This window comes from Heterodontus francisci, chromosome 9, assembly GCF_036365525.1.
Source record: "Heterodontus francisci isolate sHetFra1 chromosome 9, sHetFra1.hap1, whole genome shotgun sequence".
Lineage (NCBI taxonomy): Eukaryota > Metazoa > Chordata > Chondrichthyes > Heterodontiformes > Heterodontidae > Heterodontus > Heterodontus francisci.
Genome location: NC_090379.1, coordinates 100,321,800 through 100,349,505, shown reverse-complemented (window position 1 = coordinate 100,349,505; position 27,706 = coordinate 100,321,800). Strand labels below are relative to the sequence as shown.

The 27,706-nt window shown below is 43.6% G+C and overlaps 1 protein-coding gene across 6 annotated transcripts in view; it reads right to left on the bottom strand.

The window, feature by feature from the left end:
• The window catches only part of bub1bb (BUB1 mitotic checkpoint serine/threonine kinase Bb), an 89,457-nt gene that overhangs the window by 26,364 nt on the left and 35,387 nt on the right, over window positions 1–27,706 (bottom strand). For all 6 annotated transcript variants that reach the window (XM_068039590.1, XM_068039588.1, XM_068039593.1 and 3 more), the window contains 6 exons: window positions 20,955–21,007; window positions 19,290–19,409; window positions 13,246–13,383; window positions 12,551–12,671; window positions 10,511–10,613; window positions 3,523–3,791 (listed from right to left, as the gene is read on the bottom strand). In XM_068039590.1, coding sequence (XP_067895691.1) covers window positions 3,523–3,791; window positions 10,511–10,613; window positions 12,551–12,671; window positions 13,246–13,383; window positions 19,290–19,409; window positions 20,955–21,007 — 804 coding nt within the window. The remainder of the gene's footprint in view (window positions 1–3,522; window positions 3,792–10,510; window positions 10,614–12,550; window positions 12,672–13,245; window positions 13,384–19,289; window positions 19,410–20,954; window positions 21,008–27,706) is intronic.

Here is a 27,706-nt window from a genome sequence, read left to right as displayed (position 1 = left end):
TAAAACAACTTGCATTTATGCAGTGGCTCTAATGGAATAAAACATCCCAAGGCACTTTACAGGAGTATTATGGAACAAAATTTGACACCAAGCCACATAAGGAGATAATAGGGCAGATAATCAAAAGCTTGTTTAAAGAGGTAGGATTTAAGAAATAACAGGAAAAAGGCAGAGAGAGATATAGGGAGAGAATTCTGAACTTCTGGTCAAGGGAGCTGAAGGCACAGCTACCAATAGTGGAGCGATTAAAAAAAGGGATTTGAAAACAAGGATGAGAATTTTTAAAACACGAGGTGTTGCTTGTCCTGGAACTAATGCAGATCATGGAGCACAGGGGAGATGAGTCAGTGGAACCTGGTGAGAGTTATGACATAGGCAGCAGAGTTGTCAATGACCTCAAGTTTGGGGAGGGTAGAACATGGGAGCTGAGAGTGTTGGAATAATCAAATCTAGGAGGTAACAAAAAGTATGGATAAGGATGTCAGCAAATGACATTTGAGGTGAAATGGGCAGTCTTAGTGATGGTGCAGACATGTGGCTCAAACAGACATGGCAGTAATGTAGCCCTCAACTCCAAATCACACCTCGTCAGTTCCCCTACTTCTCTGGCAACTTCTCCTTAGAGCTCCTTACCTAGTTCCACCCTTCAATTAAAGGCCTTGTTCTATACCACCCACCCAAAGATCACTCCAAATTTCTCCCAGCTTTATTTCCCCTGCCTGCTCACTAAACAATGTCCAATCTATGATTTTAACCTCCATCTTAAATCCTGTCCGGAGTTTATTTTCTTCCTTTCCTCCCTAAATCTCTCCCTCCATAAAAACTCTTCTCCCCACATTCAGCCACCCCCTTCGATCCAGTCATCTCATATGGCCTCATTTCCTTGCATCATTCTGTATCCACATTCCCCTCCCCACCTTTCCAAGCCCACTTCCTTCGTTGTCCAAACTGGAACAAAATCTCTCCCAAGTCATTCTTAAATTGCCAAATGTTTATCTTTGACCTTTGATGCAGTTATTGATTTGCTAAATCACTTTCACTTTTTTTAAAAAAAAAAATAGAGATACAGCACTGAAACAGACCCTTCGGCCCACCGAGTCTGCGCCGACCAACAACCACCCATTTATACTAATCCTACAGTAATCCCATATTCCCTACCACCTACCTATACTAGGGGCAATGTACAACAGCCAATTTACCCATCACCTGCAAGTCTTTGGCTGTGGGAGGAAACCGGAGCACCCGGCGAAAACCCACGCAGACACAGGGAGAACTTGCAAACTCCACACAGGCAGTACCCAGAATCAAACCCGGGTCCCTGGAGCTGTGAGGCTGCGATGCTAACCACTGCGCCACTGTGCTGCCCTTCCCCCCCCACTGGAACTATTTCTCTTTCTTACCTTAATTGCTCCCCCTGTATACCCCTCATCTCCACATTCTCAAGTCCAAGGGACAGACTTAGAATCATGGATTGGTTACAGCACGAAGTGCCAACTCCCTGCAAGGGCAACCTCACCTAGTCCCCCTCATCCTCAACCCTGAAAATTCTCTTCAAATAATTACTGTATTTTATATGGAAAGCCTCAATTGAATCTGCTTCCACCACACTCGGGCAATGCATTCCAAATCCTAACTACTCACTGAAAAAAAAAAGTTCTTCCTCTTGTTGCTGTTGCTTTTCTGTCAACCACTTGAAAATAGGTGCCCTCTGGTTTTCAACCCTTCCGCAAACAGGAATGTCTGTGGCGAACTGCTTTAACCATTCACCAGCAGATCTGGCTTGACTATTTAAAGTATTATCTGGCAATGCTCCCTACTGCCAAAAAGAATTCAAACTAGCCTGGCGAAACTGAATAACCATGGCACTTGTAACAATAACTAGGAGTACTTATGACTAACCATTCTCATTCCTTTCTTGCTCTCCGTCCCCAATCAAGTTATTGTTTTTTTTTAATCTTCGTGTCTCTTCTCCCTCCAAAAGGAGACATACAACTTTCACATGATCATCAATTTAACAGTGTTGCAAGGGACCAGCAGACACTCAATTTGTCCATGAGGGAAGGGTGCAACGAACACAGAAACAGGCCCAATGGCCCAAGAAGTCCACGCTAGTGCTTACCCTGCACATGAGCAATAGCCCTAAAATTCATATGCCTGCCTTGTTGCATTAATCCATTCATTCCACTTTTCTTCAAATCACCTATTCTTAAATGTTGACATGGTCTCTGGTTGTCCATCCCACAGCCTTACAACATACACATTTTCCGTTCTTTTTGCTAATCCAATATTTAATACCTATTTTCTTATGAAACATCAGCCAAACAAAAATGTTCAAAGTTGGTTAGAAAGTTAGTTAACTTAGGGCCCCTGCTGGATGAAGTCAGACATTGAAAAACTACTAATACAACTACTAATGTGGGCGGTACAGTGGCGCAGTGGTTAGCACCGCAGCCTCACAGCTCCAGGGACCTGGGTTCAATTCTGGGTACTGTCTGTGCGGAGTTTGCAACTTCTCCCTGTGACCGCGTGGGTTTTCGCCGGGTGCTCTGGTTTCCTCCCACAGCCAAAGACTTGCAGGTTGATAGGTAAATTGGCCACTATGAATTGCCCTTAGTATAGGTAGGTGGTAGGGGAATTGAGGGAAGGTGGGGATGTGGTAGGAATATGGGATTAGTGTAGGATTAGTATAAATGGGTGGTTGATGGTCGGCACAGACTCGGTGGGCCGAAGGGCCTGTTTCAGTGCTGTATCTCCAAATAAATAAAATAAATTGTATAATAGCACCTTAAAAGGGGATGTTAAATCCAGTAAAAAGGGGGTTAAAAAAAAAAAAAAAGAGAACCACCATCCCCAGATGTATGTTAGTTCACACCAATTGACTAGCTCCATCGTGGTGCTCCAATCACAGCCCAATGTTTCCAAGAACTGTACTGGATACAATCCTGGTTAATAAGCAGTGCTGAAGAGTCAAGGAGAGGGATTCTATGCTGGTAATAAAAATAGTTTGCATGAAAAAAAGCTAAAAGATAAATCTTCCTCTACATAAAATAAGGGACATTGAAGTAGTACTTCATTTTTATTTTACTTTATTTAGAGATACAGCACTGAAACAGGCCCTTCGGCCCACCGACTCTGCCGACCATCAACCACCCATTTATACTAATCTTACACTAATCCCATATTCCTACCACATCCCCACCTGTCCCTATATTCCCCTACCACCTACCTATACCAAGGTAAATTGGCCATTATAAATTGCCCCATCAACCCGCAAGTCTTTTTGGTGGTGGGAGGAAACCGGAGTACCCGGCGAGAACCCACGTGGTCACAGGGAGAACTTGCAAACTCCGCACAGGCAGTACCCAGAATTGAACCCGGGTCCCTGGAGCTGTGAGGCTGCGATGCTAACCACTGCGCCACCCTAGACTTCAGCCACACTTGAATGACAAAGTTGATGACTTCACAGAACATAATTTTCAGTTTAGTTCAATAAAAGTCAATGACCACAAAGCAATTTCTTACCTCAGTTTCTTCATATGTAGTGGTTGGTCAAACAAAGACTCCTTAATGGGCGATGGAGAACTCAGGGCATTTTTACTAGCACCTATAGAGTTCTGTTTGATGGAGCTCTCCTGATCGTTTGGAGGATTGCGGTGGAAAGGGGTCGAGACCAAGTGTGCCCCCCTGCTAAAGTCACATGTGTTTTCAGGATAAGGGCCAAGGGTCTTGTTCGGGTAATTACTGCTCACAAAGTGGTCCTCGTTCAGGGGTTCAATCCCATCCAAGTCATCCTTAAAAATGGAGACACACACACAGAGAGAGAGAGAGAGAGAGAGAGAGAGAGAGAGAGAGAGAGAGACACACAGACAGAGAGAGAGAGAGAGAGAGAGAGAGAGAGAGAGACACACAGACAGAGAGAGAGAGAGAGAGAGAGAGAGAGAGAGAGACACACAGACAGAGAGAGAGAGAGAGAGAGAGAGAGAGAGAGAGAGACACACAGACAGAGAGAGAGAGAGAGAGAGAGAGAGAGAGAGAGAGACACACAGACAGAGAGAGAGAGAGAGAGAGAGAGAGAGAGAGAGACACACAGACAGAGAGAGAGAGAGAGAGAGAGAGAGAGAGAGAGACACACAGACAGAGAGAGAGAGAGAGAGAGAGAGAGAGAGAGACACACAGACAGAGAGACACACAGACAGAGAGAGAGAGAGAGAGACACACAGACAGAGAGAGAGAGAGAGAGACACACAGACAGAGAGAGAGAGAGAGAGACACACAGACAGAGAGAGAGAGAGAGAGACACACAGACAGAGAGAGAGAGAGAGAGACACACAGACAGAGAGAGAGAGAGAGAGACACACAGACAGAGAGAGAGAGAGAGAGACACACAGACAGAGAGAGAGAGAGAGAGACACACAGACAGAGAGAGAGAGAGAGAGACACACAGACAGAGAGAGAGAGAGAGAGACACACAGACAGAGAGAGAGAGAGAGAGACACACAGACAGAGAGAGAGAGAGAGAGAGACACACAGACAGAGAGAGAGAGAGAGAGAGACACACAGACAGAGAGAGAGAGAGAGAGAGACACACAGACAGAGAGAGAGAGAGAGAGAGACACACAGACAGAGAGAGAGAGAGAGAGAGACACACAGACAGAGAGAGAGAGAGAGAGAGACACACAGACAGACAGAGAGAGAGAGAGAGACACACAGACAGACAGACAGAGAGAGAGAGACACAGACAGACAGACAGAGAGAGAGAGACAGACAGACAGACAGACAGAGAGAGACAGACAGACAGACAGAGAGAGAGAGAGAGAGACACACAGACAGAGAGACAGAGAGAGAGAGACACACAGACAGAGAGACAGAGAGAGAGAGACACACAGACAGAGAGACAGAGAGAGAGAGACACACAGACAGAGAGAGAGAGAGAGAGAGACACACAGACAGAGAGAGAGAGAGAGAGACACACAGACAGAGAGAGAGAGAGAGAGACACACAGACAGAGAGAGAGAGAGAGAGACACACAGACAGAGAGAGAGAGAGAGAGACACACAGACAGAGAGAGAGAGAGAGAGAGACACACAGACAGAGAGAGAGAGAGAGAGAGACACACAGACAGAGAGAGAGAGAGAGAGAGACACACAGACAGAGAGAGAGAGAGAGAGAGACACACAGACAGAGAGAGAGAGAGAGAGAGACACACAGACAGAGAGAGAGAGAGAGAGAGACACACAGACAGAGAGAGAGAGAGAGAGAGACACACAGACAGAGAGAGAGAGAGAGAGAGACACACAGACAGAGAGAGAGAGAGAGAGAGACACACAGACAGAGAGAGAGAGAGAGAGAGACACACAGACAGAGAGAGAGAGAGAGAGAGACACACAGACAGAGAGAGAGAGAGAGAGAGACACACAGACAGAGAGAGAGAGAGAGAGAGACACACAGACAGAGAGAGAGAGAGAGAGAGACACACAGACAGAGAGAGAGAGAGAGAGAGACACACAGACAGAGAGAGAGAGAGAGAGAGACACACAGACAGAGAGAGAGAGAGAGAGAGACACACAGACAGAGAGAGAGAGAGAGAGAGACACACAGACAGAGAGAGAGAGAGAGAGAGACACACAGACAGAGAGAGAGAGAGAGAGAGACACACAGACAGAGAGAGAGAGAGAGAGAGACACACAGACAGAGAGAGAGAGAGAGAGAGACACACAGACAGAGAGAGAGAGAGAGAGAGACACACAGACAGAGAGAGAGAGAGAGAGAGACACACAGACAGAGAGAGAGAGAGAGAGAGACACACAGACAGAGAGAGAGAGAGAGAGAGACACACAGACAGAGAGAGAGAGAGAGAGAGACACACAGACAGAGAGAGAGAGAGAGAGACACACAGACAGAGAGAGAGAGAGAGAGACACACAGACAGAGAGAGAGAGAGAGAGACACACAGACAGAGAGAGAGAGAGAGAGACACACAGACAGAGAGAGAGAGAGAGACACACAGACAGAGAGAGAGAGAGACACACAGACAGAGAGAGAGAGAGACACACAGACAGAGAGAGAGAGAGACACACAGACAGAGAGAGAGAGAGACACACAGACAGAGAGAGAGAGAGACACACAGACAGAGAGAGAGAGAGACACACAGACAGAGAGAGAGAGAGACACACAGACAGAGAGAGAGAGAGACACACAGACAGAGAGAGAGAGAGACACACAGACAGAGAGAGAGAGAGACACACAGACAGAGAGAGAGAGAGACACACAGACAGAGAGAGAGAGAGACACACAGACAGAGAGAGAGAGAGACACACAGACAGAGAGAGAGAGAGACACACAGACAGAGAGAGAGAGAGACACACAGACAGAGAGAGAGAGAGACACACAGACAGAGAGAGAGAGAGACACACAGACAGAGAGAGAGAGAGACACACAGACAGAGAGAGAGAGAGACACACAGACAGAGAGAGAGAGAGACACACAGACAGAGAGAGAGAGAGACACACAGACAGAGAGAGAGAGAGACACACAGACAGAGAGAGAGAGAGACACACAGACAGAGAGAGAGAGAGACACACAGACAGAGAGAGAGAGAGACACACAGACAGAGAGAGAGAGAGACACACAGACAGAGAGAGAGAGAGACACACAGACAGAGAGAGAGAGAGACACACAGACAGAGAGAGAGAGAGACACACAGACAGAGAGAGAGAGAGACACACAGACAGAGAGAGAGAGAGACACACAGACAGAGAGAGAGAGAGACACACAGACAGAGAGAGAGAGAGACACACAGACAGAGAGAGAGAGAGACACACAGACAGAGAGAGAGAGAGACACACAGACAGAGAGAGAGAGAGACACACAGACAGAGAGAGAGAGAGACACACAGACAGAGAGAGAGAGAGACACACAGACAGAGAGAGAGAGAGACACACAGACAGAGAGAGAGAGAGACACACAGACAGAGAGAGAGAGAGACACACAGACAGAGAGAGAGAGAGACACACAGACAGAGAGAGAGAGAGACACACAGACAGAGAGAGAGAGAGACACACAGACAGAGAGAGAGAGAGACACACAGACAGAGAGAGAGAGAGACACACAGACAGAGAGAGAGAGAGACACACAGACAGAGAGAGAGAGAGACACACAGACAGAGAGAGAGAGAGACACACAGACAGAGAGAGAGAGAGACACACAGACAGAGAGAGAGAGAGACACACAGACAGAGAGAGAGAGAGACACACAGACAGAGAGAGAGAGAGACACACAGACAGAGAGAGAGAGAGACACACAGACAGAGAGAGAGAGAGACACACAGACAGAGAGAGAGAGAGACACACAGACAGAGAGAGAGAGAGACACACAGACAGAGAGAGAGAGAGACACACAGACAGAGAGAGAGAGAGACACACAGACAGAGAGAGAGAGAGACACACAGACAGAGAGAGAGAGAGACACACAGACAGAGAGAGAGAGAGACACACAGACAGAGAGAGAGAGAGACACACAGACAGAGAGAGAGAGAGACACACAGACAGAGAGAGAGAGAGACACACAGACAGAGAGAGAGAGAGACACACAGACAGAGAGAGAGAGAGACACACAGACAGAGAGAGAGAGAGACACACAGACAGAGAGAGAGAGAGACACACAGACAGAGAGAGAGAGAGACACACAGACAGAGAGAGAGAGAGACACACAGACAGAGAGAGAGAGAGACACACAGACAGAGAGAGAGAGAGACACACAGACAGAGAGAGAGAGAGACACACAGACAGAGAGAGAGAGAGACACACAGACAGAGAGAGAGAGAGACACACAGACAGAGAGAGAGAGAGACACACAGACAGAGAGAGAGAGAGACACACAGACAGAGAGAGAGAGAGACACACAGACAGAGAGAGAGAGAGACACACAGACAGAGAGAGAGAGAGACACACAGACAGAGAGAGAGAGAGACACACAGACAGAGAGAGAGAGAGACACACAGACAGAGAGAGAGAGAGACACACAGACAGAGAGAGAGAGAGACACACAGACAGAGAGAGAGAGAGACACACAGACAGAGAGAGAGAGAGACACACAGACAGAGAGAGAGAGAGACACACAGACAGAGAGAGAGAGAGACACACAGACAGAGAGAGAGAGAGACACACAGACAGAGAGAGAGAGAGACACACAGACAGAGAGAGAGAGAGACACACAGACAGAGAGAGAGAGAGACACACAGACAGAGAGAGAGAGAGACACACAGACAGAGAGAGAGAGAGACACACAGACAGAGAGAGAGAGAGACACACAGACAGAGAGAGAGAGAGACACACAGACAGAGAGAGAGAGAGACACACAGACAGAGAGAGAGAGAGACACACAGACAGAGAGAGAGAGAGACACACAGACAGAGAGAGAGAGAGACACACAGACAGAGAGAGAGAGAGACACACAGACAGAGAGAGAGAGAGACACACAGACAGAGAGAGAGAGAGACACACAGACAGAGAGAGAGAGAGACACACAGACAGAGAGAGAGAGAGACACACAGACAGAGAGAGAGAGAGACACACAGACAGAGAGAGAGAGAGACACACAGACAGAGAGAGAGAGAGACACACAGACAGAGAGAGAGAGAGACACACAGACAGAGAGAGAGAGAGACACACAGACAGAGAGAGAGAGAGACACACAGACAGAGAGAGAGAGAGACACACAGACAGAGAGAGAGAGAGACACACAGACAGAGAGAGAGAGAGACACACAGACAGAGAGAGAGAGAGACACACAGACAGAGAGAGAGAGAGACACACAGACAGAGAGAGAGAGAGACACACAGACAGAGAGAGAGAGAGACACACAGACAGAGAGAGAGAGAGACACACAGACAGAGAGAGAGAGAGACACACAGACAGAGAGAGAGAGACACACAGACAGAGAGAGAGAGACACACAGACAGAGAGAGAGAGACACACAGACAGAGAGAGAGAGACACACACAGACAGAGAGAGAGAGACACACACAGACAGAGAGAGAGACACACACAGACAGAGAGAGAGACACACACAGACAGAGAGAGAGACACACAGACAGAGAGAGAGAGACACAGACAGAGAGAGAGAGACACAGACAGAGAGAGAGACACACAGAGAGAGAGACACACAGAGAGAGAGACACACAGAGAGACACAGAGAGAGACACAGAGAGTTAAAATAGGATATACCCCAATTTACCATGTAACCACATACACATTCAAGCACAATGCTAACAACTACTCCAAAAATGAACCAGAGGAATTTTAAACTAATATATGAAACTGGTCAAGGTATAGCAATGGCTGTAGTCGTAACAGGGGAAAAATATGCTGCAGACATTCACAAAAAACCCAACAACACATTTAAGACACAAAAGGACACTAGAGATCACTATTCAAGGAAAAGCAAAAGTAATAGTGCATCACTATTGGCCAATAGCCCAAATTCAATTAGACATGTGCAATTAAAAAAATGTAATTCTCAATTCAGCAGATTTAAAAAAAAAAAAAGTGAGTTCCTGAAAAGGAATGTTCAAAGATCCCAAGTCTCACTTACACTAATGCATTATTAGGGAACACTTGCCCTTGCAGCAGCTCCTGATCTTGGAGAACAGATCAGTAGAAAGATGAAAGAACATGAATTCCCCCATCCCACTGGCAAAGGAGAGTGTGGTTATAAAGTGACAGTAAAATCTTTTAGCGCTGAAGGAGGCCATTTGTGCCTATGCCAGCTCTTGGAAAGAGCTAGCCAATTACTTATTTAGGAGATACAGCATTGAAACAGGCCCTTCAGCCCACCAAGTCTGCGCCGACCAACAACCACCCATTTATACTAATCCTACAGTAATCCCATATTCCCTACCACCTACCTATACTAGGGGCAATGTACAACAGCCAATTTACCCATCACCTGCAAGTCTTTGGCTGTGGGAGGAAACCGGAGCACCAGGCGAAAACCCACGCGGTCACAGGGAGAACTTGCAAACTCCGCACAGGCAGTATCCAGGATCAAACCCAGGTCACTGGAGCTGTGAGGCTGCGGTGCTAATCACTGCACCACTGTGCCGCCCATTAGTCTCACACCCTTTGTCCTTCCCTATAGCCCTTTAAGTATATAGCCAATTCCATTTGAAAGTTACATGGAAGCAGATTCCACCACCCTTTTGGACAGCGCATTCCTGATCATAACGTTGTTTAAAAAAAAAAAATCTCTCCTCTAGTTCTTTTGCCAATTGTCTTAAATGGTGACCTCTGGTAACTGATGCTCCCACCAGTGGAAACAGTTTCTCCTTAATCATCTAAGCCGTATAATTTTAAGTATATTAAATTTCCCATAACCTTCACCCCAAATACCTCAAGCCCCTTATTCCTCTTGTAGTATGTAGACAAATTCAGAGTTCTTACTTTGCTTCAATGAATTCCAAATTTAGGGATAACTTAAACACTTATTCAACAGTAGTAAAGTATCATCACTTACACATTCAGCAGCACAGGCCCTCTCAGTCAGAACACGCTGCGATGGTACAAGGATTCCAGACAGCTGCCATTGAGTACTGGTCTTCACATAATTTGCTGGTGGCCTTTGAAAGCAAAAAGTAATAATCAACTGGCCAATTGTCCCTAAAATAAATCTCAACTATTGGGAAAGTCTGTATATAGGGGTCTCCAAATCTATAATTTGCTAGTCTCTAAAAGGAACCAGGAAATGAAATCAAAACAAAGTCAAAATACTGAAGGAAATTCCCCAATGGCTGAATTTCTGATGAGGAGCAAAGCCCAGGTTAAATTCCTGGTCTGTGCTGAGTCAGCTAGTCTCAACCAGTATAAAAAGTAGCAGCACTAAAATAGATTTAATGCCTTGGGTTAGGGAGGGATGGAGAAAGGAAATGGCTATTGTACTCATGTCCAATTGCTGGTTGAAAACTCCAGTGAGAGTCATAGGCAAATAGTCTGTTTGCACTCTATCAACATTCACACGTGAATTATGACCACCTCAGCAAGTTATAGGAGACTCCCAAGCCTTTTAAATGGCAGTGTAAAAAGGTAATACCACCTTTGGAAGAGAAAAATTAGGAGGATTAATTACTATATTCAGGGAGCAGATACATATTTCAAGCAGTTAAAGCAATTCAGTTGCTTACATCATCGTGTACAAGCTAAATTTTTAACACTTACATAAAATAAAATATTTCCAATTATCATTTTCATTATCCTATAGGACACCATAGTTGGTAGGGAGGGAGAGGTTATAGAGGTGGAAAAATTCATACAAGTACAATAGGGTGTGCACCTCTGGAGGTTACACCCAAACATGTCGGAATTCAAAATACTGCTGCAGCTGCATGTGAACGGTGAGCCAACATGAAGTTAAATGTTAGCAATGCTACTTTTTGGTAGTTTTCAGTCCTATTCTTAGAATGTAACCAACAGAATCAAAGATAAATGCAGATCATTAGTGTACTTAAAAATACTAAAATTACTCCATAACAGCACAAACAGATGGGAATTCAAGTCATCAAATTTCTTTTGAAAAATGTTTGGAAAAAATTTCTAAAGAGAAAATATTCCAATGTCCATCAAAAAGTAATGCTAGTGAGTAAAGAATATATAACCGTTCCTTCTCCCAAATCTTGACTGAATTATATGCAGTTGATCAAGATACAAATTACATTTAGGAATGCCTGAAAACTCAATCACCCACAACACATGGCATTCCTCAAACAATAGCTCACTTTCAACAGCTGTTGCTGAGTCAATAGGGTCAGCAGTAAATAAGCTCAGTCACAACCATGGTTGAAAGTGTAAAAAAAAATTAGATTACACTGACCTTTAAAAAATTGAAAATTGGAGTTAATGAAAACAGGAACTTTTATTAGTGTCTTCAGCATAGTATTATGTCTCAGTGCTTCACTAGAGGGTTAACAAAGTTTGACACTGCACCACATGAGATATTAGGGCAGGTGATCAAAAGTTTAGTCAGAGGTATGTTTTAAAGGAGCATCTTAAGGAGATATAGGTGAAGAGGTTTGGGAATGGAATTCTAGAGCTTATAGCCTAGGCAGCTGAAGGCACAGCTGCCAATGGTGAGGCTATGGAAAAAAAAAAAAAATCAGGGATGCACAGGAGGCTAGAACTGAAAGTGCAGAGATCGCAGAGCTGGGGGAGGTTATAGGAGATAGGGTGGGATGAAGTGGTGGAGATTTGAAAACAAGGATGGAAATTTAAAATAAAGAGCCTTTGCTGGACTGGGTGAAACAAGGTTTTGAGAATGATTAAGTTAAAATAAGGAGCATTTGCAATGAGTTTGGATTTGAAAACATTAAAAAGGGATACATAGGGAAAACAGTATTTACTTTATGGAGGAATGAGAGCACATTTAAAAAGTACTCGATCAACTTCTTGCACTATCTTGTAGGGGGAGCTAACAATGGATATTTGCGTAAACTTTGGAAGAGGAGAGACAGTAATAGCAAACAGTGATTTTATCTATTTTACGATATTATCTGGTCAAACTCACCTATTCTCCCGATTTTCAATATCTGCAGTCTCATCAAAAATGCTGAAAGGAACTGGTGCAGATGGTAACTCCATGAATGGAGTTACCAGGGCTGGGACTGAATTTGGATGGCTTTTGTCATCTAGAAAGAAAAAAAAAAAAATAGCATTTCATTACATCTCACTACCATGCATTTGTTATGCAAGTTTTGCCTTCCTCCTAAAGATAATTTCTGGGGATATTTTCATATGGCTGTCTTCAGGTCTTTCTCGGCTGTGAAAGGCCAACTGTTGGAAAAAAAAAATCTATATACTGTTCCACAGCCAATGGCCAAGCCACCAGAGGCTCTTCAAGCAGGTTCACAGCAAGACTTTCAACTATACCAGTCAGCAATGCAAAAATGCCTAGTTTTGTGTAACAGATGTCGAGAATCCCCAAAGCATTGTAATCTTTCCTTTCCAAACCAGAATATGCCCTTACCATGGAGCCAATTATAGCAGGTGACAGACTCAAAGAAAGGCCAACAGGTGAACTTTATAAGCTTTTGCATGGACACAATTGATCTGGAGTGTTTTCGTTACAAAAAAAATAAAAATCATGATAGCCATCAAAGCTTCGGAGCTGAAGTGAGAGCCATCTTAAGTACAGTTTATGAATTACTGTCAAGAACCACTAGTCAGCACTGTACTGGCTAAACTCTAGACCATCTCCCTTACCACATTTCATAAATTGTGCTTCAAAGTCCAAGTCCTCCTTGTCACAATTACTAGATGCGGCACCCAGATGTTCAAATGGACTTTCACCACTCATTTGGGAGCAAGTAACTGGGGCATGAAACATGCCGTTTATGGTATCTGCAATAGAAAAGTAGGAATTTTTTTAAGCCAAGTAGCAGCCTGATAGGGCAGACCAGGTACCTTGTAATTTCACATTGCAAAGCGAAGCAAAGCAAATACACCTCGAAACATTTTTTGAATTGGAAGCGTGCTCCAAGTACAGGTTTTGCATTTGTTGCACTAGTACAGCAGATTAAGAGAGACTCCCGTTGCAGCATTACTTCCATGTGAACCTTGCAATTCCTAACCATGAAGGAAAAATAGTTGCAATCAGAGCCCATGGACATCTAACCAACACCCATCCTGTTTCTAGATTAGAATAATGACTACACTTCAAAATGTAGTTCATTGGCTGTAAAACACTTTGGGATGTCTGGTGGTTGCAAAAGGCACTATACAAATGCAAGTCTTTCTTTTCAATAAAAGTAGGTTTTTTTTTTTAAATTAAAGTTTTACTTATTCCTGAAATGACTGAGTGGTAGAAACAATTAACTGTTGCGTACAACTGGAATACTCAGAGCAATCCACCCAAGGAAAAGGCCTAGACCTCTTACCCCTTCCAAGTTAGAAGCAACAGGGGAAAAATAGAGATTGTTCAAGTTGCGTTCCACTATGTATGTTGAACTCAACTGGAAGAGCATATATGCTAGTAAATCTTTAGAAGTCAAATTAAAATACTACAAATCTATGGGCTAGTACACAGGGGTGAACTCACTGCTACTACATTCCAGATTGAGAATAAATGGATTAAAAAAAAAACCTCACTGCAATTGCGCGATTTTGCAACAGGTACCATAACTAAGTTGGCGAAAACAAGTCAGCTTGCAATTTGTTTATTTTGGCTTCCATATATAGATTGGGATACAGATGGGCTTGCGTCAGAAAGGTAGTGAATTTCTAGTGTGTTCAAGACAGTTTGCTGCAATGTGTCCTAGAATCAACAAGGGGGCAAGCCATATTAGATTTAGTAATGAGTCATATTTAGTTAAAAGCCGAACGCTGTGTGCACATTTATTGAATGTAATTATATGAGAGCTATTAAACAGCGTTGAGATACCTGAAAAAGCCAAGATTCTAAATTTGAAAACAAATAAATCCTGTTGAATAAATAGTGATACAAAGAACAGCAAAAGGATGGCAAAGACAGCAAGAGCTACAAAAAGAAATATGAACAACTTTGGCTGGCACAAGAATGAATTGCTGAATGGCCTCCTGTAAATTCTACATGTTTTGTCTAAAACATGACAATTATATTAGGAAAGAGGGTGGTTAAGAATAATGTGAGCCCCTTAAATTTATAAGTGATATAAGTGAAACTATTGAAATGGCAGACATGTTAATTATTTTGGGTCAATATTTGCAATAAAAGGAAGAGGACCATATACCAGACTTCGAGAAAATACTAAATCAGGGATAGGGACTCAACAAAACTAAATGTAGGCAAGTTAACAGTAATGAAGAACATATTAGCACTAAAAGACAGTGATAAATCCCTAGACCCAAATGGTTTCCATCACAGGATACTAAAGCCAGTAGGGGAGAATATTTCAGATGCCCTATGATCTTCCAAAGGGATCAGTTCAGAAACATTTCCTTTAGATTGGAAAACTGAATGTCACTCCACTATTTAAAAAAGGAGAAGGGGAAAACCAAGGAATAATAGAGCAGTTGTTAGGCCAACAAGTGCTGTCAGTTAGAACTCTACTAGTTTCCAAAGATCTATAATTAAGGACAGGGTGACTGAAAATTCAGTTGATCAGAGACAGCCAGGATGGATTCGTAAAGGGTATTCAATCCTGATGAACCCTGTTGAATATTTTTTGAAGGTGACTAACATAGTGGACAGGGGGAATGCCGATGTATTTTATTTATATAAAACTTACCAGAAGACATTTGGTAAAAGTCCCTCATAAGAGGCTGTTTAGCTAAAGTTGAGGCCCATGGAACTAAAAGGCAAATTATCCTGGTTAGGAAATTAGGAACCTGTCATTTCATATCTCCTACCCTCTACCCTATCACAGACCTTCCCTTTTGTTCTTCTCACCATTCCCCATCTTTCACTTGCTCAAAACCCATTACATTTCTAACTTTTCCAGTTCTAACGAAAGGTCTCAGACCTGAACGGTTTCTCTTGCTATAAAAATGCTGTCAGACCTGCTGAGCATGTTTTTATTTTATATTATATTTATTTAGGAAATTGGTTGAGTGGAAGGAGACAGTAGGGATAATGGTCAAGTGCAGGAATTACAGGATGTGAGCAACAGTACCCCACAGGGATGTGTTAGGGTCTCAAATATTCATTGCATATATTAATGCCTTAAATTATGGAATATAGAGTACCAGAGCTGATGACAAAGATAGGTGGCATGGTAAAGTTAAATGGACACATAAAACCATGGCAAATGAATTTTTTAATATAGGCAAGGTGTGAGAGATCATCTGTTTTTGAACCTAAAAATGATAGATTAAAAAGTACTTTCTAAATTGTGAAAGGCTAGAAGCTGATTTTGTCAGGAGATGTCATCTTTTGGATGAGATATTAAAATGTGGCACTGGTGCCTGCTCGGGTAAATGGAAAAGATCCAAGGCACGTTCTGAAAAGAGCAGGGGAGTTTTCTAGGTGGTCTGGCCAATATTTCACTCAAATGACAGGGGGATGGGAACCTTTGCAATGAGTCAGAGGAGGGGGGAATCAAAGACAAGAACAAAAGACAGTAAGGGAATAAAAAAAGTGATAGGCAGAGAAATCAAGGGCCAGAATCAAACAGGGCCAGTGAAAAATAGTGGGAAAGGGACAAGTAATGTTAAAAAGACAAGCCTTAAGGCTTTGTGCCTTAATGCGTGGAGCATTCGCAATAAAGTGGATAAATTAATCGCGCAAATAGATGTAAACGGGTATGATATAGTCGGGATTATGGAGGCATGGCTGCAAGGTGACTAGGGATGGGAAATGAACATCCAGGGAGATTCAGTATTTAGGAAGGACAGACAAAAAGCAAAAGGCGTATGAGTTGCATTGTGGGTTAAAGATGAAATTAACGCAATAGTGAGGAAAGATATTAGCTCTGATGTGGAATCTGTATCGGTAGAGCTGAGAAACACTAAGGGGCAAAAAAATGTTAGTGGGGGTTCTATATAGGCAACCAAACTGTAGTGATGTTGGGAATGGCATTAAACAGGAAATTAGAGACGCATGCAATAAAGGAACATCTGTAATTATGGGTGATTTTAATCTGCATATAGATTGGGCAAATCAAATTAGTCACAATACCATAGGAGTAATTTTTGGAGTGTATATGGGATGGTTTTCTGGACCAATACGTTGAGGAACCAACTAGAGAACAGGCCATCCTAGACTGGGTATTGTGTAATGAGAGGAATAATTGACAATCCAGTGATGCGAGACTCCTTGGGGATGAGCAACCATAATAGGATTGGCACTCTCCATCTTGATGGAGAATTCTTAGTTGATTCTGAGACTAGGGTCCTGAAAAATTGCAAAGGAAACTACCAGGGTATGAGGCAAGAGTTGGCCATGACGGATTAAGAAACGTTACTTAAAGGGATGACAGTGGATAGGCAATGGCAAACATTTAAAGAGCGCATGGATGAACTGCAACAATTGTTTATCCCTGTCTGGCACAAAAATAAACAGGAAAAGTAGCCAAACCATGGCTTACAAGGGAAATTCGAGATAGCATTAGATCCAACGAAGAGGCATATAAATTTGCCAGGATAAACAGACCTGAGGATTGGGAGCAGTTTAGAATTCAGCAAAGGAGGAACAAGGGATTGATTAAGAAGGGGAAAATAGAGTGGGAGAACAAGCTTGCGGGGAATATAAAAACTGACTGTTAAAGTTTCTATAGTTATGCGAGGAGAAAAAGATTGGTGAAGACAAATGTAGATCCCTTACAGTCAGAAACAGGGGAATTTATTATGGGGAACAATGAAATGGCTGACCAACTAAATGCATACTGTGGTCTTCACAAAAGGAGGACACAAATATCATACTAGAAATGTTGGGGAACACAGGGCAGAGAGAGAAAAGGAGAGAGCGATTGAAGGCCGATGAATCCCCAGGGCCTGATGGCATGCATCCCAGAGTACTTAAGGAAGTGGCCCTAAAAATAGTGGATGCATCGGTGGTCATCTTCCAAGATTCTACAGACTCTGGAACAGTTCCTACAGATTGGAGGGTAGCTAATGTAACCCCACTATTTAAAAAAGGAGGGGGAGAGAAAGCAGGGAATTATAGACCAGTCAGCCTGATGTCAGTCGTGGAGAAAATTCTAGAGTCCATTATCAAAGGTTTTACAGCAGAGCACATCGAGAACAGTGGTAGAATCGGGCAGAGTCAGCATGGATTTACGAAAGGGAAATTATGCTCGACAAATCTACTAGAACTCTTTGAGGATGTAACTAGTAGAGTTGATGAGGGGGAGCCAGTGGATTTGGTGTTTGGAGTTTGGTGAGGCACATCTGGAATATTGTGTGCAGTTTTGGTCTCCTGATCTGAAGGATGTTCTTGCTATAGAGGGAGTGCAGCTAAGGTTTACCAGACCGATTCCTGGGATGGCAGGACTGACATATGGAGGATAGATTGAGTCAGTCAGGATTATATTCGCTGGAGTTGAGATGAGTGAGGTGGGGGATCTCATAGAAACCTATAAAATTCTAACAGGAATTGACAGTAGATGCAGGAAGGATGTTCCCAATGGTGGGGGAGTCCAGAACCAGGGGTCATAGCCTAAGGATACGGGGTAAACCTTTCAGGACTGAGATGAGGAGAAACTTCTTCACCCAGAGAGAGTGGTGAGCCTGTGGAATTCACTACCACAGAAAGCAGTGGAGGCCAAAACATTGTATGTTTTCAAAAAGGAGTTAGATATAGCTCTTGGGTCTAAAAGGGATCAAAGGGTACGGGGCAAAAGCGGGAACAGGCTACTGAGTTGGATGATCAGCCATGATAATGAATGGCAGAGCAGGCTTGAAGGGCCAAATGGCCTACTCCTGCTCCCATTTTCAATGTTTCAATCACCAATAATCAGATAATCCTCCCCACCAGTCTCAAAACAAGCCATTCTATAGTTCCCTACAAGGTGAAGTGGTGTGTATTGACTGTTCTCTGCCTGCAAAACATGTGACTAGGCTACAAAAGTAACCTGACTAAAATGCTTGGGATGTCAGCACAAGTGTAAGTTCTTCCTTTTATGTAGTCATACATTCAAGGCACAGAGCTATCAAGCAAATATGACAACCTCTCAACTGACTGAAATATTATGCTGTGTAAAAGCGTGGAGGTAGATGAATAGAGCAGGGTTAGAAAGCAATTTTAAAAAAATAAAGTCTATGGCTAAGGTTTCACCTCTGGTTTGTAGCAGAGGTGAAGATTTTTCTGATTACATCTGGACACTTACAATTCTGCCACTTAAAGTCCTGAATGTTTTCATCCTTTTAATGCATAGCTGCAAGAGTCAATAAAACAATTATGTCCATCTTAGATGAGCATTCTCCTAAAATTTATGGGATTTGATATAGCTAGTGTTCAACATTATAGCCAACAGATGTCTTCAACAAAATAGATAAGGGATATTGACAAAAGGAGCAGGCTCGCTGCGACCCTGGTTAAATATAGTCAGTGATCCCACATGCCAAAGACTTGCTGGTTGATAGGTTAATTGGCCATTATAAATTGCCCCTAGTATAGGTAGGTGGTAGGGAAATATAGGGACAGGTGGGGATGTGGTAGGAATATGGAATTAGTGTAGGATTAGTATAAATGGGTGGTTGATGGTCGGCACAGACTTGGTGGGCCGAAGGGCCTGTTTCAGTGCTGTATCTCAAACAAAAACAAAACAATGTCCAAAAGGACATACTAAATAGACTACATAATTAAAAAAAGGTCATGCAACTACACTTACCCAAAGCCTCCTTGGTGCAGACAGTTGGAGATGGTTGGACAAGTTGTAAGCTTCGATTCCCCGATAGGTTCTGTATCGCCACTGAAATATTTGGTTGACAGCTTTCCATACAACCTGGACCTGATGACCAGTGAATACATTAAACAGCAATTGCTTACTGCATGTGGATCAAGAAGAAGATTGGAAGCTTCCCCCCCACCCCAGCACATTCTTTTTTTTTCTTTTGGGCCTCCTTATCTTGAGAGACAATGGATACGCGCCTGGAGGTGGTCAGTGGTTTGTGAAGCAGCGCCTGGAGTGGCTATAAAGGCCAATTCTGGAGTGACAGGCTCTTCCACAGGTGCTGCAGAGAAATTTGTTTGTCGGGGCTGTTGCACAGTTGGCTCTCCCCTTGCGCCTCTGTCTTTTTTCCTGCCAACTACTAAGTCTCTTCGACTCGCCACAATTTAGCCCTGTCTTTATGGCTGCCCGCCAGCTATGGCAAATGCTGGCAACTGACTCCCACGACTTGTGATCAACGTCACACGATTTCATGTCGCGTTTGCAGACGTCTTTATAGCGGAGACATGGACGGCCGGTTGATAGGTTATAACCCTAACCCTAACCCCACCCCAGCACAACCAATGCGATATAGTGAGGACATCATAGCAACAGATTCTAATCAAAAACACACTGTACTGCTTGCAACATTAGATACATTCAGAATTTAAAGGAAATCAATATAAATACTGGTAATAATGAAAGTGGACAACTTTGTATTTTTGCACACAAAACTGGGCTATCAAGCAAATATGATGGCCTCTCAATTGACTAATTATGCTGGCGTAAAAAATGTTGAGGTAGATGAATAGAGCAGGATTAGACACCAATTTTTTATTAAATGAAAAGGTGTATGGCTAAAGTTTCAGCTCTGGTTTGTAGCAGAGGTGAAGATTTTTCTGGTTAGATTTGAACACTTTCAATTCTGCCACTTAAAGTCTGGAATGCTTTCATCCCATTAATACATAGTTGCAAGTCAATAAAACAATCCTGTACATCTTTAATGAGCATCCTCCTAAAATTGATGGGATTTCATAGAGCAGGTGTTAGAACAAAGAACAGTACAGCACAATACAGGAACAGGCCATTCAGCCCTCCAAGCCTGCGCCAATCTTTATGCCTGTCTAAACTAAAACCTTCTGCACTGCTGGGGTCCATATCCCTCTATCCCCAACCTATTCATGTATTTGTCAAGACTTTGTATTTTTGTATTTTTCAAGATTTGAATTAATATTTCCCCATTTTAAAAAGCACTCATTGTCAACATTTGTAACTCCTGACCTAGGCGTGCTTACCCTAAGCTCCCGCACCAGTCTGACTTCATACTAGCCATTCTATAGCATCTAGAGTGAGATTGTGTCATTTAGTGCCATGGTACAATTTTATGGCCCCAGATACAAGAACTAAACTGATATGAAATTCATTTCACCAAGGACCCTTACAGCCAGCAGGTGAAGGGAATGGTCCATCAGATGGAGCTAGGTTCAAATCCTGATCAAAGTGAAAACAGCCTGACCCAATGCATCCCCAGAAGTGGTAAACTCAATATAGGTGAACAGCTTGCTTGCAAATTCAGTTCTGAATTATAAACATTGGGTAACATAGGACAGAACAATGAACTGTTACCTGTGCAATGCGACAGATTTATATTTTTCAGTCTTGATGCATTTTCATTCAATCTGAAAAACAGGAGTGGGTGAATTAAATTCTAATTTTATAAACAGAAATCAGCACATTCCCAAAAGGATCACTGTTCAAGGTAGCACTAAGGGAGGTTCGAGAAACAGTCAACTAAATTGCCATGGTCACTATCCCAGTTTTGCTTGCGAGTCTGTGAATAGCTAGCTCAAATGTGCCCAGAAACCCTCATCTGTCAAGATATGCGAAGGACAGCCACTTGGCAAGGACCTGTGCAAGCAGGCAGTAACCAATTAAAGACCTGCTCGGGTCTGCATATGAAACCCAACCCGAGCCCAACCCAGCCAGAGTCCTTGCATTTTTTTCCCGCGCCCAACCCGACCAGAATAAAGTTGATCATATTTGAAAAAAAAAGAGGTTGTGCTCTACCTTGGATGGAATCGCTCACTGCAAACTAGTACAGAATGTTTCCCACCCGGATGTCCTGGCTATCACTGTGTCCCAGCCCGAAAGAGCGACCCGACTCAAACCAGACGCTGGTCGTTCACAATCTATCCTTCCACTCACCCATTTTCCCTGTAGATTTTATAACCTGGTATATTTAGCTCCCAGTCCTGACCATCTTGCAGCCAATAGTGGATAGCGATGCTAGTTTTATCTAACCAGCTAAGACAGGACACTGGTAAATGGTATTAGGTGTTTAGATTGTGGAATTTAAAGTAGGGTTGGAAAATGAAGGGTTCTTGGGAATTACTCTGTTGGGGGGGGGGCTTTATTGCCCATAACATGCAAGGCTGCTACTTGAGCAATTTGTTACTCAAGAAGCTACAGATGTAATTATTTAACCATATGAAGATACTTTTGTTCCCCTACAGGCCACACAGACTCCTATATAGGTTTATTGCTATGTAGTTAGGTCAGCAAGATTTAGTCAGCAAATGAAGTATTATAAACAAGATAATTTCCGGCCATCAATTTAATTAATTGCACACTGACTCAGAGGTAGATAGTAAGCTAGGAGAGAGATGGATGAAACCAGTATATGGATTTAGAAACTAGCTGCACACATATCAATCCTGCCAGATACAGCATTTAAAAAAGGAAACTATGAAAACCAAGACATGCATTAAAAAAAAAACTTGCTAAGCAAGCAAAAGGCAAGTAACCTACTTTTTCCTAATTAGAGACTCCATTGATTGGTGGGTGCACAGGTAAGGGCTGTGCATAAACAATAAAATTAAAAAGGTAGTTACTGTTTACATAGGACTAGAGTTAAGGATATCCTCAAGAGTATGAGTTTCTTGGAGGGATGGATGGAACTGATGTGGACACTAATTATACAAACAGCTGCTTTTAGAAAATGAGACAGCTGTGCTGGCACCACTGTTCCATTACCACTTGTATAGCCAGCTGTAAATCATAGCTAAACCAGAGATGTTAATTAAAAAAGTCTTCAATAACTGGCTGTTAATTTAATGCCTGGAGAACTGGCAGTTAGTATGGGTTCCACATAGTATAAAAGCAGCTCATGCATAAAAAGTTCACAACACAAAAGGAAGCAAAAATCAGACCATGTTGCATAAATTTGAAACAAAATGGGTTAGTGATTAAGGATCCTCTGACAATCCTGAAGGAGTAGTAAGAATTTTTGGTTTGAATGATTGACAGCAGAGGTTAAGTAAAATTACATCTACAGGTAGAGATGGAATTTCTGAGACATTTAAATTAGGTTCTGGGCCAAGAAACTAGTGCAGAAAGTTGAAATAATTGGAGCATTTAAACAAAGACAAGAAAAATAGCTCAAATATGATTGAAGAACAAAGAACAGTACAGCACAGGAACAGGCCATTCAGCCCTCCAAGCCTGCGCCGATCTGGATGCCGGTCTAAACTAAAACCTTCTGCACTTCTGGGGACCATATCCCTCTATTCCCATCCTATTTATGTATTTGTCAAGATGCCTCTTAAACGTCGCCATCGGACCTGCTTCCACCACCTTCCCCGGCAGCAAGTCCCAGGCACTCACCACCCTCTGTGTAAAGAACTTGCCTCGCACATCTGCTCTAAACTTTGCCCCTCACACCTTAAACCTATGTCCCCTAGTAACTGACTCTTCCACCCTGGGAAAAAGCTTCTGACTATCCACCCTGTCCATGCTACTCAACTTTGTAAACCTCCATGTCACCCCTCCACCTCCGTCATTCCACTGAAAACAGAGTTTATCCAACTTCTCCTCATAGCTAATGCCCTCCAGACCAGGCAACATCCTGGTACAGTGGCGCAATGGTTAGCACCGCAGCCTCACAGCTCCAGCGACCCGGGTTCAATTCTGGGTACTGCCTGTGTGGAGTTTGCAAGTTCTCCCTGTGTCTGCGTGGGTTTCCTCCGGGTGCTCCGGTTTCCTCCCACATAGGTGGGAGGAATTGGCCATTATAAATTGCCCCTAGTATAGGTAGGTGGTAGGAAAATATAGGGACAGGTGGGGATGTGGTAGGAATATGGAATTAGTGTAGGATTAGTATAAGTGGGTGGTTGATGGTCGGCACAGACTCGGTGGGCCGAAGGGCCTGTTTCAGTGCTGTATCTCTAAACTAAACTAAACCTCTTCTGTACCCTCTCCAAAGCCTCCACGTCCTTCTGGTAGTGTGGCGACCAGAATTGAACGCAATATTCCAAGTGTGGCCTAACCAAGGTTCTGCACAGCTGCAGCATGACTTCCAATTCTTGTACTCTATGCCCCGACCGATGAAGGCAAGCATGCCGTATGCCTTCTTGACTACCTTATCCACCTGCGTTGCCACTGTGACCTGTATGCCCAGATTTCTCTGCCTGTCAATACTCCTAAGGGTTCTGCCATTTACTGTATACTTCCCACCTGTATTAGATCTTCCAAAATGCATTACCTTACATTTGTCCAGATTAAACTCCAACACATACACACACATCTTGCCAGCTCACCTCTGATCCCGTGTGACTTCACCTTTTGTACCAGTCTGCCATGAGGGACCTAGTCAAAAGCTTTACTGAAGTCCACATAGACAACATCCATTCCCCTTCCTTCAATCATCTTCATCACTTCCTCAAAAAACTCAATCAAGTTAGTGAGACACGACCTCCCCTTCACAAAGCCATGCGGCCTCTCACTAATAAATTCATTTGTTTCCAAATAGGAGTAAATCTTGTCCTGAAGAATCCTCTAATAATTTCCCTACCACTGACGTAAGGCTCACCTTTCCTGGATTATCCTTGCTATCCTTCTTAAACAAAGGAACAACATTGGCTATTCTCCAGTCTTCTGGGACCTCACCAGATACAAAGATTTCTGTCAAGGCCCCAGCAATTTCTTCCCTTGCCTCCTTCAGTATTCTAGGGTAGATCCCATCAGGCCTTGGGAACTTATCTACCTTAATGCTTTGCAAGACGCCCAACACCTCCTCCTTTTTGATAACATGACCCAGACTATCTACAGTCCCTTCCCTAGACTCATCATCCACCAACTCTCTCTTTGGTGAATACTGATGCAAAGTACTCATTTAGTACCTCGCCCATTTTCTCTGGCTCCACACATAGATTCCCTTCTCTGTCCTTGAACGGGCTAACCCTTTCCCTGGTTACCCTCTTGCTCTTTATAGATGTATAAAGAGCCTTGGGATTCTCCTTAATCCTGTTTGCCAATGACTTTTCATGACCCCTTTTAGCCCTCCTGACTCCTTGCTTAAGTTCCTTCCTACTGTCTTTATATTCAAGGGCTTCATCTGTTCCCAGCCTTCTAACCCTTACGAATGCTTCCTTTTTTTTTGAAAAGGCTCAATATCCCTAGTTATCCAAGGGTCCCAAAACTTGCAAAACTTATCCTTCTTCCTCACAGGAACATGGCGGTCCTGGATTCTAATCAACTGACGTTTGAAAGACTCCCACATGTCAGATGTTGATTTACCCTCAAACAGCCACCCCCAATCTAAATTCTTCAGTTCCTGCCTAATATTGTTATAATTAGCCTTCCCCCAATTTAGCACCTTCACCCGAGGACTACTCTTATCCTTATCCACAAGTACCTTAAAAACTTACAGAATTATGGTCACTGTTCCCGAAATGCTCCCGAGACTTTGAGCACTTGGCTGGGCTCATTCCCCAATACCAGGTCCAGTACGGCCCCTTCCCTAGTTGGACTATCTACATATGGTTTCAAGAAGCTCTCCTGGATGCACCTTACAAATTCTGCCCCACCCAAGCCCCTAGCACTAAGTGAGTCCCAGTCAATATAGGGGAAGTTAAAATCACCCACCACTACAACCCTGTTACCTTTACATCTTTCCAAAATCTGTCCACATATCTGCTCCTCTACCTCCTGCTGGTTGTTGGAAGGCCTGTAGTAAACCCCCAACATTGTGACTGCACCCTTACTATTCCTGAGCTCCACCCATATTGCCTCACTGCATGACCCCTCCAAGGTGTCCTCCCGCAGTACAGCTGTGATATTCTCCTTAACCAGTAATGCAACTCCCCCGCCCCTTTTACATTCCCCTCTATCCCGCCTGAAGCTTCTAAATCCCTGAACATTTAGCTGCCAATCCTGTCCTTCCCTCAACCAAGTCTGTGATAGCAACATCATAGTTCAAAGTACTAATCCAAGCTCTAAGTTCATCTGCCTGACCGGTTATACTTCTTGCATTGAAACAAATGCATTTCAGACCACCAGTCCCACTGTGCTCAGCAACATCTCCCTGCCTGCTCTTCCTTAGTCCTACTGGCCTATTTACTAGTTCCCTCAGTTATTTCACTTGCTGTCCTACTGCTCTGGTTCCCACCCCCCTGCCACAGTAGTTTAAACCCTCCCAAGGGACGCTAGCAAACCTTGCAGCCAGGTTATTTGTGCCCCTCCAGTTTAGATGCAACCAGTCCTTCTTGTACAGGTCCCACCTGTCCATGAAGTGATCCCAATGATCCAGATATCTGAAACCCTTCCTCCTACACCAGCTGTTCAGCCACATGTTTAGCTGCACTATCTTCCTGTTTCTAGCCTCGCTGGCACATGGCACAGGGAGCAATCCCGAGATTACAACCCTAGAGGTCCTGTCTTAACTTTCTACCTAACTCCCTAAATTCCCCCTGCAGGACCTCATCACTCTTCCTGCCAATGTCGTTGGTACCGATGTGTACCACAACCTCTGGTTGTTCACCCTCCCCCTTCAGAATGCCCTGTTAGTTCAGAGACATCCTTGACCCTGGCACCAGGGAGGCAACATACCATCCCGAAGTCTCTTTCACGTCCACAGAAGTGCCTATCTGTGCCCCTGACTACAGGGTCCCTATAACTATTGCTCTTCTGTGCTTTGTCCCTCCTTGAACAACATTGCCAGCCGTGGTGCCACTGCTCTGGCTGCTGCTGTTGTTTTCTCAATAGGCCATCCACCCCACACCCCCCTCCCTAAACAGTATCCAAAATGGTATACTTGTTAGAGAGGGGGATAGCCACAGGGGATTCCTGCACTGACTGCCTGCCCCTTCTAGCAGTCACCCATCTATCTGCCTGCACCTTGGGTGTAACCACTTCTCTAAAACGGCTGTATGACGCTTTCCGCCACCTGCATGCTCCTAAGTGCATCCAGTTGCTGCTCCAACCGATCCATGTAGTCGGTGAGGAGCTGCAACTGGGTACACTTCCTGCAGATGTTGTCGTCCGGAATGCTGGAAGCGTCACGGACCTCCCACATCTCATAGGTAAAGCATTTTACCCCTCTAACTGACATTTCTAGTACTAATTAATAAATTAATTTAAAATAAATACTTATGTAGTGCTCATTTCGGGAAGAGACAGCAAAAAAAAAAAAAAAAAAAAAAATGTTTAGCCAGTTAAAAACATAGGAGAATGCAGTTGAAGGAATGGAGCAATGAAGAGTCCAAATATATCAGGGTCACAGAATCATTACAGTATAGAAGGAGGCCATTTGGCCTGTCGTGTCTGCACAGACTCTGAAAGAGCAGTTTACCTAGGGCCACACCCCCGCACATTCTTCCTTTTCAGATAAACAATCCAATTTCTTTTTGAATGTCTCGATTGAACCTGCTTCCACCACACTCTCAGGCAGTGCATTCCAGATCCTAACCAGTCACTACATGAAAAAGTTTTTCCCTCATGTCACTATTGCTTCTTTCGCCAAATACCTTAAATCGTTGCCCTCTTGTTCTCAATCCCTCCACCAACAGGATCAACCTTGCCTAGACCCCTCAAAATTTTAAATACTTCTATCAAATCTCCTCTCGACCTTCCTTTCCCCCAGAGAAAAAAAAAAGTCCTACTTCTCCAATCCATCCATGTAACTGAAGTTACTCAACTCTGGAACAATTCTCACGAACCTTTTCTCCACTCTGTCCAATGCCTTCACATCTTTCCTGAAGTGTGGCATCCAGAACTGGACACAATACTCCAGTTGAGGCTGAACCAGTGTTCTATACAAGTTTATCACTTCCTTGCTTTTGTATTCTTTGTCCCCATTAATGAAGTCTAGGATGCTATATTAAATCAATCACCTTCAATCTGTCCTGCCACCTTCAATGACATATGCACATATACACCCAGGTCCCTCCACTCCTGCACTCTTTAGAATTGCACCCTTTATTTTTATTGTCTTGCCACATCCTTCCTACCAAAATGAATCACTTCACACTTCTCTGCATTAAATTACATCTGCCACATGTCTGTCCATTCCACCAATGTGCCCACATCCTCCTCACAGTTCA